Source organism: Ornithodoros turicata, chromosome 2 (assembly GCF_037126465.1).
Source record: "Ornithodoros turicata isolate Travis chromosome 2, ASM3712646v1, whole genome shotgun sequence".
NCBI lineage: Eukaryota > Metazoa > Arthropoda > Arachnida > Ixodida > Argasidae > Ornithodoros > Ornithodoros turicata.
Window position 1 is genome coordinate 8,088,932 of NC_088202.1, and position 14,450 is coordinate 8,103,381.

The window sequence follows — 14,450 nt, forward strand, 5'->3', positions numbered from 1 at the left end:
CATGCTCTTGGGGTCACGTGAGCGGTCACATGGTAGACAGGAGCATCCCAGAATGCAGTGCGAAGCTGGCACGCCCGTCCCAATGGCAAAAAGTTGGAAGGGCCGCTCCTGTGTTTCCTTCCTCCATGGCTGCGGACCTTTTCCGAGTAAGCGTATGGGCATGCGCGGCCACCTGCGGGCGACTGTCATGTTCATTCGGGGGAGATAATCGGTTTCAAGGTTACGCGGACGTTTGAGGTCTTTTAATGAGCACAATGCGCTTTCACCTATTTCCGTATTCTTCTTCCAATATTCTCTTACTACTTTCCCACGCAACGTGCCAGTCCGGAAAGCATCACCGTCACCGTGTTTATTGGGGGGAAAGTCACGACGTTTGACATTCCGCCGCCAGGGGCGACGCGAATATGGAAATGCTCCATTCCACGAAGTTTGATGGAGGCAATAACTTCACAGGGGGCTATGCCACTTTGTGGCAATTATCATAAATCCAAATCACGGTGACCAAGTTGACAAGAAAGGCGTACGCCCCCCTCTCTCCTTCATGGCAATGGTTGGCGTAGAACATGTTTCGCAGTGAAGTTCTATTTTTAGATCCCTTTCATCACCACCACCACCGACACGAACATTCTGTAACCCAGTTCATGCTCTCACTTTCTTCACTCTTAGCGAGCGAGTTAGCTGACCCATTATTTTAATAGTAGTAGTAGCAACCTGTTGAATTTGAGGAGCTTTAGAACCAGGCCAGAATGGAAAAGGGGAAAAAGAAGTACAAGGCCAGGTGTACTCCAAAACCTCAATGAAAATCTAGTGCAACTGGTAGAAACACAACGTACTATATCACCCGCATTAACATAACGTAACGAAAATTTGTTTCAAAATATACTTGTCTGAAAGTTATGGGATCAACGGTATGTCATGGTCTTTAGGACACAGAAGTACCTTCATCAATGTTCAGTCCCTAGAAATTGAATTTTCTGAACTCAACTCAGAAATTTGCCACATCAGTGTCACATTTCTTGTTTCTTTCTTGCTTGGCACAGAAAGCACATTTTGGATTTGTCCCATTCCATCACACAATAAATTCCCTACAACAGTGGTAATAGCTGAAGAAAGAAAAAGAAACAAGAGAAAGCTGTCGTTTTGAGAGGCGCGAATTATCGGACGCGCTCAGTTATTCGTATAATAATGCGAGATGCGGCAGAAAAAAGCCAAGAGAGAAACGCCACTGTTATCTGGAAGAAAAATAAATTGGGATGTTCTCAGTCATGTGCGAGATGTAGTGTTTGTTCTACATGAACACGTTACGGTCTCCGCTTCCTTTGCTTCTTTGCGGGATTGTATTGAATGAAATACAGTTCTTCATTCATTTATTCATTCCATTTATTAGTCATTTATTATTAACACCAAGAACATTTAAGCCGGCGACGCGCCGCTTCCCATTGCCTCTGCGCCAGGCGGGTTCTGGCTCCACCACGGTGCTGAGCCCCCCCCCCCCCTCTGGATGCACTCCATCATCTTTGTAGCTCACTTGCACAATCCCACAAGTCGGAGTTGCCCCGCAAGGGTAAGGGCTTGCCGTGCGCGCCGGCAGTCGAATTTGCCTCCGCCACTAATCGTCGACGCTCCCGTAGCTCCCCCGATCGCTCGGTGCTGGGTCTTTTTGGGTTCCTCTCGGGAAGCGCTTTCTGCTGATTGCCGTTTCCTTCGATTTTGATTATTTTATAGTTTCACATATGCGGACATTCTGGCAAAATTATGATGAGATTATGAAGTTATGAAATTTTGGTTATTGTTGTCGAAGCCAATATCGCTTAAGGAGACCTCGATCGGCGTCCTAGCTTCACGAGTCCTTGACGAGTCGGCGTCCTAGCTAGAATCTTACACCTGACGAAATGCTGGCCAACAGTCCACTGCATGAAAACTTGTGTCGATTAAAGGAATGCTTCTGTATTTTATATTTTGATTTATATTGTTGTTGCTACATATAAGTTATCTGGATTTAACCGATTAGTTGCTATCGGTTTATTACTCACCAAGTTATCGCGTCATGAAACTCGGCAGACTTTCGTTGAATCGTAAATTTTGACCAGGTAGCAAACCGAACTTACAGACGTTTTCACATTAAACAAATTTAGAAACTGTCACAAGGAAACAAGAACAGGAGTTACGCAATTCCGCCCCCCCCCCCCCCCCCCACCCTCCGCTTTTGGTGAATAATGTTCACAGAGAAATGAGAACGACGGACAATTTGGGCCTCTCGAAACGACAATTGGTTTAAGGTATTACCACTTTGGTAGGTAATGTATTTTGTGATAAGATAGGGTAAATCCGACATGCGCTTCCTATTTCTGAAAATAAAATTCTAAACGTGGCATTGGCTTGGCGTTTGCTACTTCGGAGTTTCATTCCGAAAATTCAATTTCTATGAACTGAAAATCGATCAAAGTGCTCCCACGTAATTACAAAAGTTCGCGGAAGACAACGACTTTATTTTTAAGATGGTGAATGGGGATTTCATCGCCAGGAGCGCGACACTCTACCCCATTGCTAATGGTGATGTGGGGAATGAAATAATGAGAATCATGATTAATCTGTGTCTGTCCTTTTAGCTCCCCGGCACTCAGGTTTTAACGCTTTTAATCATAATTCTGGAAAACCGACCAGGCCCAATTTGGCCCTTTTTGAAATAATGAGCCCCTTCGGTTCGAAGTCCTATGGTGCGTAACAATGTCAAAAGAGCTTTGCGGGTATACTATTGGTGAGCTGGATTTTGCTAGGGACCTAGACGAACACCATTAAAGCCATAATCTTTAGGCACGTAGATTTTTACCAATGTTTTTGTGACACTTAAGATGATATACCATGTTCACAAAACGTAAGGAGCCAAGAAAGAAGATAAAGAGAAAGTTTTGTCGGTTACAGAATAGGGGCTGAGGAACGGATCCCTTATATTAGCTCCTTGGCGAGACGGGAAGGGTGCTTTCTCATTCACTTGGCTTTTTGCGCTTCTTAAGGGGCACCTGTTCATTGCTGGTTTCGAGACAGTCTCGTCGTGTTTTCCTTTACGCCCCTTCCTTCTTGTTCCGGGGCCCCTCAAACTCAAGGAGGTGTCTTTCCTATTTGTACATAATGTGACGAATAGCAGCACACAGTCTTTTTTCGTGTTTCCTCTTGTTGGTACATTAAGGATAGACGCATACCAACCGGCCCAGTTCCTGCTCTATTTCCCGTACGTGTCCCGCCAAACGAGGCATCAATGCTCTTGTTCACACCACTTGTGCTTTCACTGCATTATCTAGCTCAGCAGCTAAGAAAGCAGACTATGACAGGGTTGTGGAACACTTTTCGTGCAGCGTTCTCATTTAATCTATCATTCTTTAGTGAACATTTTGAAGATAATTATTAGCTTTTCTCGTTAAAATTCCAGCAATCTTGTTCCGGACGCAGTGCTATACCGGTCCACTCGAACAGACTTCGATGAGCAATCCGACTGTGTTTATGCTGCACCATCAATGTGGTCTAGACTTGGAGACGGGGACACACAGATGTCATTTGTAAGTTGCCCTCTTCAGAGTTCTGAAGTAAGTGATCACGAGGGACCTGAGTTGCTGCATTTCTTGTGCGTTGGTGTCAGTAATTGAAAGCACAGAGTTTACAGCTATGCTATGGGTTGGAAACTGCACGCATGCCTGCATTACAGACAAAACAACTATTTGCAGGAAGGGGCGTTATTGCTGCGTAGTTTGAACACCTGGCCCTCCAGTGTCGTACAAATGATGTCCTTCTCTCCGGCGATGGCCCACGTCATGGAGTTTGGCGAATTCCAGTATGGTGACCCCTGTGGCCACTTTCTTTTAAAGCCAGCTAGTTTCGTAAGTGAACCAGTTTGTGGAGAAGCGTTTGAAAGGGTATTCCTAAAATACTTAATACCTTCAAAGAACTTGCACACCTACCGCACGTGTATCACACCTACAAGCCGCCCACAGGTCATTCACACGATCCTTTTGGGCTGAGGTCCTCAAGGGCAAGGGTTGTTTTCACCGAAGTTTATCGTTCGGGCTCTTGCATCCGACTGCATCTGCTGTCCGACCGCCCAGCGCTTGTGATGTCGAGGATGTCCAGCAGAAGAAGAGAAAACGTATCCTGACCTGCTTCCGCGATACTTTCCTTGTGAGAGTCTCAAAGACCGACTTTGCCGAAGAGAAGATGGAAAAACTGATAGGATGATGGACAATTTCAAACATGCGTGGCGTTAACCTGTGGGATTCTTTATTTTTCGTTTCGATTGTCTGAATATCTATATACCCCGATATAAGACGCTCCCATTTTGCTACCACGCACATAATACACTGTTATAGATAAATGTGTACCAGGGCAAGCGTCATATAATCTTGAAGTAAAACAGACAGTGGTACGTATTGTTGCCGGTGACGTGACACGAATTTTCAAGAAGACTGTCCCCCTCCTCAGGACATTCTCTCTTACATGTTCTTCTAGCCCACGCGAGTGCTCACTGTGAAGCACAATTGTGTTCAGCACTGTCGCATCGCTATTGCATTTGTACGCATTGGTGGCGTTATGTAGGCTCTCCTCTTTTGGCGCACTCAACTAGGGAGTATAAGGCACTCGGAGCGGCCACTAAACAGCGAAAAGCAACTTTGAAGCGCTACCCTGCTCGCTCGCTGATGCCACTTCCTGTTGTCTGCTGATGCAGTGCACAGACGGAGTACACGTTGGCTTAGTTTGAACCTATGGCAACGTTGGAAGAGATGACTATGGTTGTGAAGACTACTTCTTGCAACAACGAACGAAAAGGAAAACACAAGAATGTGTAATACATATTATCGTAGGTACTGCTTATCATGAAGTTGACTGCATGACATCGAAGTGTCTGCATTAAAGCACTGTACTTCACGCGAATAATCGCCATTTTCTGTGTGGAAGTTGTCCATAAATAAGAAGGGATGGTAACAATTATAAAAATACTGACATACTTTACTGACATCAAAGCATTCGATAACAAAGACCGTCCATACTTTCCTTCCGAGCCCAGGCTTCGAAGGTCGTCCTGCCGCCGCTTAACAAGAAGTGTGCCACAGAAAATCTCAAGCGCCCGTGCGTGCGCTTGTCGTCTGCTGCAAAGCCCCCATTTCAGAATGGGTGCGCTAGGAGTGGCGGCGGCTTGTGTCGCGTTTAGTGAGCAGAGCTTCATACGCTAGCGCTCCGGGGCGCCTACTATGTGGCCTATGTCGTCTGCCTCGTTCTATGTACGGTAGCATGTGCGTTTGAAACAAATGTAAAGAATGAGCGCGTGTTCGCCCGAAAGAGAGGCCCCGTGGCAGCCCAGGCAAAAATCTGGAGTGATACCATTTCAAAGTGGTTTAATAGACAGGTCACACTTTGAATGTGGGACCATTTAGTGACTGGAACCAGTTTCCTGATGGTCCCACTTGAACTGGGGCCAGTGGAATTGATCAAGTGGTTCCCTTTGCTAAGTCGTCAGGGATGCGAAATTCCGTAACGTAGGCTAGTATACGTATAGAAGAATGCGTTGCATCCCTATTGGTTTTTCTATTTTGATACTCTACTCATTACTTTTTGCGACAAGTGTTTTAAAGCATTTGAAATACTACTTTCACTATGTGCTACTTAGTACTCAAAACACTTTCCTTCCTCGTCATGCCGTATCGCGCACACTTCCCCGCAGTGTCCAGACTTTCAGATCACTGGAACTTTTCCCTCCTTTTCATTTTTTTTTCTTTTTGTTTTTCGGAATTCACGCATCTGCTATTTATTCTTCTGTACAACAGGCTGCCCATTGCTTGGCCTTGCTTCTCAATAGCCAGACCCCTTGTCAGAAAACTGTTCCCATCCATATTCCCAGGTGACTGTGGTACATCATAATCCCGGAATTCGTTGCCTTGGTCACCGAAGCAATAAACACGCCCCAGAAGTTGAAAGTCTCAAGCTACCATACAGGACGGGATACGAAGTTTTGGGTCAGAACATATCACCAAAGTTTATTTGAGTTCTCCAAAGTACACAAAAACATAGCTTGACACCAAGTAGTTGCAAACAAAAGATATGCTGAAGTTTATTCCTTTCACTTGTACAGCCACGTTCAGAATAGGTTTTTCACTTACTGCTAATACTAAAGTACTTTAAAGAGTATCTTAAATACTTGAGTATTTAGTACTTTACTCAAATTACTATTTTTTACTCTATTTTAAACACTTTTGTACGCTGCGCATTTAGCATCTTATTTTAAGTACTTTTGCGGAGTATTCGTACATGTCGGGGACCTATGCGTTAGGATGATTCTCCAAAACAGCATAACCCACTGCTGCTCCTTTTGCAAGAATGCTTGCACACGTACTCTGTAGGAGGCATTGGGCAATGCTTGGAGCTCTTCCGTTGCTTTTTCCAAGCCATCTGCAGTGTGGCAGTGTACACGATCTGAAATGGATCACTACATTGTAAGTGGCATTTAACGGTAACATAAAAAATAGTATATGGCAAAGCAACTGCACAAGATAATTTCGTTTTTTTTTTGGTCATTTTGCTGGAAATGCATTGCTCTACTTTGCTTGCTCTTCATTTGCTCTTGTTAGTCTGCTGAGCAACTCAAACAGGAGTAGCAAGTTGTACTTGTCTCTAAGAATTATTTGTGGTTGGAAAAAGAGTGCATATGCAAAAATGCACGACACAGCTATCTTGCTATATATGCTGCGATATCGATTCCTGTTCTATTGCAATGGTGAAACACATAGAGGCTTTACCACAATTTCGCAGTTTCAGACAACTGTGTCGCAACAGCAATTTTGAAACCATTGTACGATGCCAGTTTCTTCATTCATCATTGGCAATAGTGGCCGCAGCTGTGAGTAGGAGACAGACATGTTGTGGGTCTTAGACTGAGCAGCAGCAACATTGACACAATCAGAAAAAAGGGCCGCGCGAATAGTGATTTTCAAGTTCAAATCAAATACAAATTGAATACAAATCGAAGTGATGCACACAAGCCCTTACTGCACAGCATTTTTGCATCTTCCTAAAAAATGTGTTTTTTCTAATTGGCCTTCTAGACCATAGTGGATCCTCTGGGATTGAGCAGCCATTAGCTTTGATTGTAGACCTTTGTTGGTAGAGGTCTTCACATCTGTATCTGAGCAGTGCAGATCGTGAATTTGAAGTTAAAACGAAACACAAAATGGAGAACAGAGGAGTACCAAATAGAAGGTGATATCTTTACATGAATAATCCAGACAATACAGAGTATCATCCTTGAGTCAATGTATAGAGATGAAGGACAACAGATGCAGACGGGAGTCCTGTCCCGTCTAAATCTCTTGTTTTCGGTCTCCGCACATCCTAGACTCAGGGTAATATTCCCTCCTCCAAGATTACACTGACTTGCTTGCGTTCTGTAATTATGTTCTGAGTAATTCCTTGCCAAACGTCCCAGATGTTGCGCTAGACCGTCCCTGACTTCTTTCAAATAAATTGGGGTTGACCATGCAGTCAATACTCTCCCGGCTTACGTTGTTGTTTCCTTTTTTTTTTTTTTTTGCGAATTCCTACCTAATCTCTTCTGAGTGATGGCAAAGCATAACACTTTCGTGGCATAAGCGTTGAAGGTTGATCGACACTTTTTGTCGATAGTTCATGGCCGGAGAAAACTAAAAATTTGAAAACCTTGTGAATTTTTTTTATGGAAATGTAGACAATTTCTCTCTTGATTGTCTAGATCGCAAACGCATGTCTGCTCGGGAGCATCTTTATTTGCCGACTGCCTCTCCTCTTTCGAAGGTGTACATGGTATTGGCTTACATAAACATCAGTCAGGCGTTGGGGGCCTCTGGCCTCGTCTGAATCACGTGGCGGATTGGCGCCATGCTTTTATTTTGTCTTCGGGTCGAAGTGCTCGAGCTCGCAGGTTTACAGAACTCTGCAGTTTTTTCACAGCCACCTAAAACTGTTCAGTGCTCTTGCAAAGGAGGCATAGAACGTGTCAGAAATATTTTGAGATGCGCATATTTGGAAAAGTATGTGGGGAAAAAATTAGGAAGTTCGGAAATATTGCCTTTTGCCACATATTGATTGATTTGCCACATGAATTGCACACTGCAGAGGTTCTTGACAAGCGACAAGAGACAGTTGCATTTCATGGTATACACCTTGATTATTTATTCTACAAAGTTTCATCAAAAGACTTCGTTTTTGCAGCGAAAAAAAATTAGAACTTGAACACAGCCACACTTAAAGGGATAGTCGCATCCGGAAGCGTGTTCCGGAACTATTATGGTCATGTTCCCTGTCGTTCATAATGTACGCCGGCAAAGTTTCTCCGCACAAATCCACTTGGTTGACTCAGAAACGATTTTTAAATGTTCGCGCTTCCGGCGCGCACGGCAATCCCCGCAAGGCGCCGACACTGGATGACGTCACTCGGATAAACCAACCATCAGGAGGCGCTCCTTCCCGCCGCAGATTCTGTGTGTGTCTGAGCGTGCGGCTGCCCCTTTTTCTTGTTGTCTTGTCGCGTTTGCTTTGAAGTACTTTGAACCATAGCGTGTGGCCTAGGATTTCACGCCGTTGACGTGCGATGTCACAGCCAGGAAACCGGTGCTACGTGCTCGGGTGCAGAAAGACTTATAACGCGAATCCCGAGCTTACATCTCACCGACCTCGCAATGGCGAAACGAAACGAAAGTGGGAGGCAGCGATCGCCAGCCACTACTGTGGTGTGGCCCAAGGATTGAATGTTTCACGGGTCTGTTCCTGTCATTTCGCCGACGACGCCTATTTTGATGAAGAAGATATTGCAAGTTCGGTTTGGGCTACGGCAGAAACAGAAGCGGCTGAAGATTGACGCCGTGCCTACCACACCTACCACATTCGATCAGGAACAAGGGCAAGAACCAGTAACGGAGGTAAGTGACAATTTTGCGTGGTCACAGCTATACGCTGCGATGAAAAATATCAGTTGTCACAGTAAACATAATCGCGAACACCTGGCCTCGCCGCCGATTGTAACGTCACAGTCACACCGGCTACTAATGTACACGAATTATTACAATGATTGCAGCATCCTGACGCAATAGTACGCGTACTCTAGAGAAAAAAGATTGGTGTGTTGTTGCTGTGCTAATTGTTGCCAGTATTATGCAGGAGTAACGTAACACTCCCACATGACAGCATTATTCTAATCTTATTACAGCTAGTGGATGTTTCTACAGTTCATAGTGTAAGCCTGATGGTAGCATTCAGGGATGTGAAAGCATCGCAATCTGTGTTTGGCTACGTCCGAGACACTTGCATCAGTATTCTACTGCAGCCTTGTTGCTAATTTCTGGCTCTATTTCAGGCGGCAGCAAGCACGTCAACGGAATCAAGTGGATTTGGTATGTTTTGTCAAGCCACGAAAATATTGCAATTCTTTTTGCACGTCCCACAAAATAATGGATATGTACGAGCCCTGAAAATTGTAGAGTTCTGTGAGAGGAATCTTGTGTGATGCGGCTGCCAGCGTTTATAACGTAATGTCGACAGGAAAATAACTGTGCCAGTGAAATAGGGACCGCAAAGGGGAAGATTTATTTGCATAGTCATTTTTATATTTGTTATTGTACCTGCTAGGCCCTCAACATATTCTTTTGAGTGTTAACACTCAAGGCCATATTTCAGATGTGGAGGTCATGGCTGAAGCAAGTGCTGGGGACCCACTTCACGGCGCATCTCACAAGGGGGTTGTCATCCCCTGATTCCAGGAAGAGGAAAACAATGGACACAGACTTGCATAGCGTATTAGTACACCAGATATGGATCTGCCAACATGAACCCTCCTAACATCCCTGTGGCAGCGTACCTGTAACCGCCCAGACTTCACACCACATTAATGTAGAACCACAGCACAATATAATAAACCTATGCTATTTTGTTATTCCCACTCCGTCATACTCCACTGTACAATAAAGCGATACAATTATAGGGTCATTCTTTATTCCCGTCACTACACCGCATTAGTGCAGTACAGTCTGGATTTGATGGCAGAGCTAATATTGCCACATGTAGTAGTTTTTGCTGTACAGACGGGTAGACAGTCTGTTGACTGCAACTGGAGATACAGAGTGACAAGACAAAACATCCCCCACACTGCAATGACGAAAAGACGAAAATTGCTGCAAGACAAAAATTTTGCTGACATAGGCACACTTTGTGTAAATGAGTCCTTGGTCATCCCCCTTGCCTCCCATCAGAGGTTTTGGAGGATACTATAGGTGTGTGGTGTACGGATAGGTTTATCCGTACACCAGACACCAATAGTATCCTCCTAAACCTCTGATATGAGGCAAGGGGGATGACCAAGGGCTCATTTACACAAAGTGTGCCTATGTCAGCAAAATTTTTGTCTTGCCACTACATGTCTCCAGTTCCAGCCATCAGTATGCACCAGCTTGTCTCTCTTGTCAAGACACCTTGTCTCTCTTGTCAAGGTCCTAACGCTGATAGCCTTGATAGGACGTAGATGGGAACTCCCTCCTGATGGCTCGGGCAACGCATCCAGGAACCTGTCGTCTGTTCCTTGGACCAAGGTATCACCAGAGCCATCTCGTGAATGACGAGTATGCCGTGAACCTCAGGCAGCTGGAAAAGACAAATCCACATGACATTTCTTTTTATTTAGCATTATATCTTGTGGGCATTTGCATACCTGCCAAATCTCCCACAGTGTTGGGAAGACAATGGCCAGAACAGAAGAACAGACACTATCCCAACCTTGGAGTTCAAAGCCTGTGCATTCCTTTCTTAGTTCCAGGGTCTCCCGCATTTTGAATGTGGAAGGTTGGCAGGTGTGCAACATAGTACAACAGAAAAATGGTCCGCCTCTTTTAGGATGAACCCGATTCCAACAGCTTCCTCCCGAGCCTCCCGAACCAGCTTCCCTCCAATTCCGGCAAAATCCAATTTCTCCCAAAATATATTACTCTTACATTCTTCAGTAACATGCTCCCCCCCTCCTTTATTGGCACCTCAAATGCTTCTGTTTTCAGACTTGTAAGACTATCCTTCAGAATTCCCACTGGATATCTGTCAATCAGAGCTTTGTGTTGCCAATCAGGACATGGCTAACTGGCATAATTGAGAGCATATCGAGACTAGCTGAGGCGACTGTGTTGCTTCACTTTTCCTAATGGAATTGTTGGACCAGGATTCTGGGTCGTTCCATGGCTGTCGGCCACGCTTATGATTTATGGGGGACAAACTTGTGTAGGCCAAAAGGCTGCTGAGAATAGCCGCCCCTTTTGTATACAACCCCTGTCCACTTTAGGTTCGACAATTTGCGTAACCAACAACACCCGACTAGCACCCGAGTTTACACTTCCGAATCTTGATGGGAGGTCATTTAAACCGAAAAAATCATTACGGTCGTAATCACAGCAAACGGAAGAGCACTGCAGCAGGCTTACCTGTGGTCCTGGGGATTGAGTCGCCTAAAATGTTGATCATAGCGGCAGAATTGAGGCGCGTACACCACTAGAAGCTCCCCACGGAGGCAGATGTCCCTGAGTAATGGGTGTTGTGTTATGCACTGCACGGCGGCACTGTTGCACATTTCTACCACCCTGGCAACAGAATGGCAACACAGGCGCTCGTCGGGCTCCTGTGGGTCGCAGACTCCACACAGACACCTGCCGATTTCAACATTCTAAACTGTTTCGCACATCCGACGGCAACCATGCAAAGAGATACGTCACCTGAAAATGTCATCCCGCGGGTTAGCCGCAGCCACATCTCGTGCATGGTCGGCGGGTTCCAGAGGCATTGGGTCCGTAGAGTATGGGTCATCATCCAGCATTAACTCGTCGCCGCTACCGCTTACATGTTCGTCGGAATCTCCCCCAGACAGAGAAACATCACTCTCGTTTTCAGACTCCATGTTTGCTACCTTCGCCTTCGCTTCGCGATCGCCAAACAGGCGCGCGGCTCGCCTTTACCCAGGGCGCGCGCTGATTGGCTTTATCCGGGTGACGTTTGCTCCCACTTTTAGAGAGCGAGGGCGCAAGGATTCCAGTTTCCTTTTCATCGGATTGCGCGAAAAGTACGCCGCGGATCGAAATGGTATTTTCGGGCCCATTTCAGTGCTCGGCAAGGAATTAGAATTCGCATTAGTTTCGAAATTGACCTCGGAGAATGCGACTGTCCCTTTAAAGGGACTGCGAAATTTCCCGAACCCCCATACTTTTTTTCGCTGGAAGCTGTTTTTTCCTACGAGAAACCACAAATTTTTCCGGACGAAATCGCTCCACTCAGCAGAAGCGCGCTTTCGAAATGTCTCTTCCGCGTTCCTCCTCTCCGGCGCACATTCTCCCGTCGATGGTGCTGTACGGACCGCACTTCTGTGCTCCGTTACGTCACCGGTGTTGCACAATGGCAAGTAATGCTGCGAGCCCGCTGTGGCTGTCGCCGTCCAGTCGCACATAGAAGGTCACAAACAAGGTCTCTGGTCGCGTCTTAGGGTTGAAGTTGAAGCAGTTTTTTTGAAGCAGAAGTTTTCTTGGTTGGAGGCGTTGGGATAACACGCTGCTAAGTTTTGCTGAACAATTAATGAAGGAACGCCATTTTTCTTTATTTTGTTCATTGCGCACCTTCGCAAACGCGTATTTCCTTCATCCCCAACGTGAGAGGGGAAAGGAGTACAGTGCCGCCTCATGCGTCGAAGATGAGCTTTAACTTGCGGAAACAAAACAAAAACAAATGTATCGGGTGACTCTATCGGAACTGGCCTAATCTTGGGTTGCATTTTCTGTTTCCTTTTAATCTCTTTCCAGGACGCGAGAGGCGATAGTGTGCTCTTTCTCCCTCTCACATTGGGGGTGAAGGAAAGACGCGTCTTCTAAGAAGCGCAATGAACAAAATAAAGAAAAAAATGGCATTCCTTCACTAATTTTTTGCGGGCGATCTATCGAACGGATTTTTGTTCTGAAAACGGCTACGATATCAGATGACCGAAAGGAACAGATGTTCTCATTGGGACGACTTTGTAGCTTTTATAATTAAAAAGTTAATTAATTAAAGTAATTAAGACATTGCCTTTGGACTTTGCTAATGCCCTCCTAGGGAGTGCCCTTCAGTATATGCTATATTGCAATTGATTTTATCTTGGAAAAAGTTTATATATATATTTTTAAAATATGTTTGCTGTTAGGTGGGACACCCTGTATATCCGTGGCTTCTGTGCAATCTCAGAATTCAGAGTAGCAGAAAGCAAGCGATGACGGCGGCACCTATTGTGGCGCCACCTGTTAGCCACTGAACCAACTGCGCGGTGAAAACGGTTGGACAGGCTGCACACTGTCGAGAAGCACGGGATTTTCGCTGTACAAGCTCAGTTAATTTGGGGCTGCACCACTCGTTCTTCCCGTGGTGTCTGCGGTCCCAAAAAATCGTGGTTGTGTCGTGGACAGCCTTCAAACCCTCTATTTCGGACATCACGTAGCCGGAGAACGCATGGCGTCTCCGAGGCGGTAGTAGATGGTCCGGCCTGCGCGATGTTGCTCACCTCGGTCATGTGATCCCAGGTCCAATGAGGAACGTCCTCACCACTTGCGTCACATAGTGACGCGTGTGGTGGCGCTCATCACGTGCCTATCGTGAAGGCGAAGGAGGGTGTTTCGCGCACGGGAGGTTCGGGAAGCTATTGCAGGCGTCCCAATTTCGCTACGGTTGCACTAATTGTGGGAAAACTGTTTTCGGCCGCCTAACATTCCATACTGACCAAAAATAGAAACAAAGTTGTGGGCCTCTAGACTGCTCCTTTAAATTCGCTCCCGAGAATACTCCTCGCATGATGAAGGTAAATTTTTGGTTTTAGATTCGGAAAAAGGCTTTCTTTCTGATGAAAACGAGAAAGAAATAATTTCATAGTCCCTCTAATTCAGCCCACAACGCGTCGTCGCTGCTTCCCCCAAACACACTGGAGCGGCACAACCCGATTTGCGTTCTTCAGAAGCATGTTGTGGAACTTAACCTTCCAAACTTCAGGTTCTCACGAGAACAGCCTACTGCTGCGGCGCAGTTCAATAGGAGCACTGGGCCTACAAATCTACTTAGGTGACATCGGACACTGGCGGGGGCCATTAAAGAACCATAATTTAGTTAGGCGAAGACAGGCACGTCGCTTATACTAACACAGCCTCTAGGCCAGGCAATAATGGGTGTGAAATACACAGGGAAAGCACGACAACTTAACTCTTTCGGATACCGCAAAAGACAACAATAACAGAAGCCTCCAACTGTCCGCATGAAGTAATTGAGGGGATCGGGCCCCACCAAGCTATACGCTGTCGTAGGTTTTTGCCTGTACCCCCTTCCAAACCCTTGGTAAAAATATAACTTATCATTATATGAGGAGCCAGCTAAGCAGGCCGGTGTCTCATCCGACTGAT

The 14,450-nt window shown here is 45.7% G+C and overlaps 1 protein-coding gene across 1 annotated transcript in view; it reads left to right on the forward strand.

Annotated features, from left to right (window-relative positions):
* The window catches only part of LOC135383060 (uncharacterized), a 60,835-nt gene that overhangs the window by 23,074 nt on the left and 23,311 nt on the right, over positions 1-14,450 (forward strand). Inside the window, exons 2-3 of the mRNA XM_064612691.1 lie at positions 3,428-3,554; positions 3,720-3,872. Coding sequence (XP_064468761.1) covers positions 3,428-3,554; positions 3,720-3,872 — 280 coding nt within the window. The remainder of the gene's footprint in view (positions 1-3,427; positions 3,555-3,719; positions 3,873-14,450) is intronic.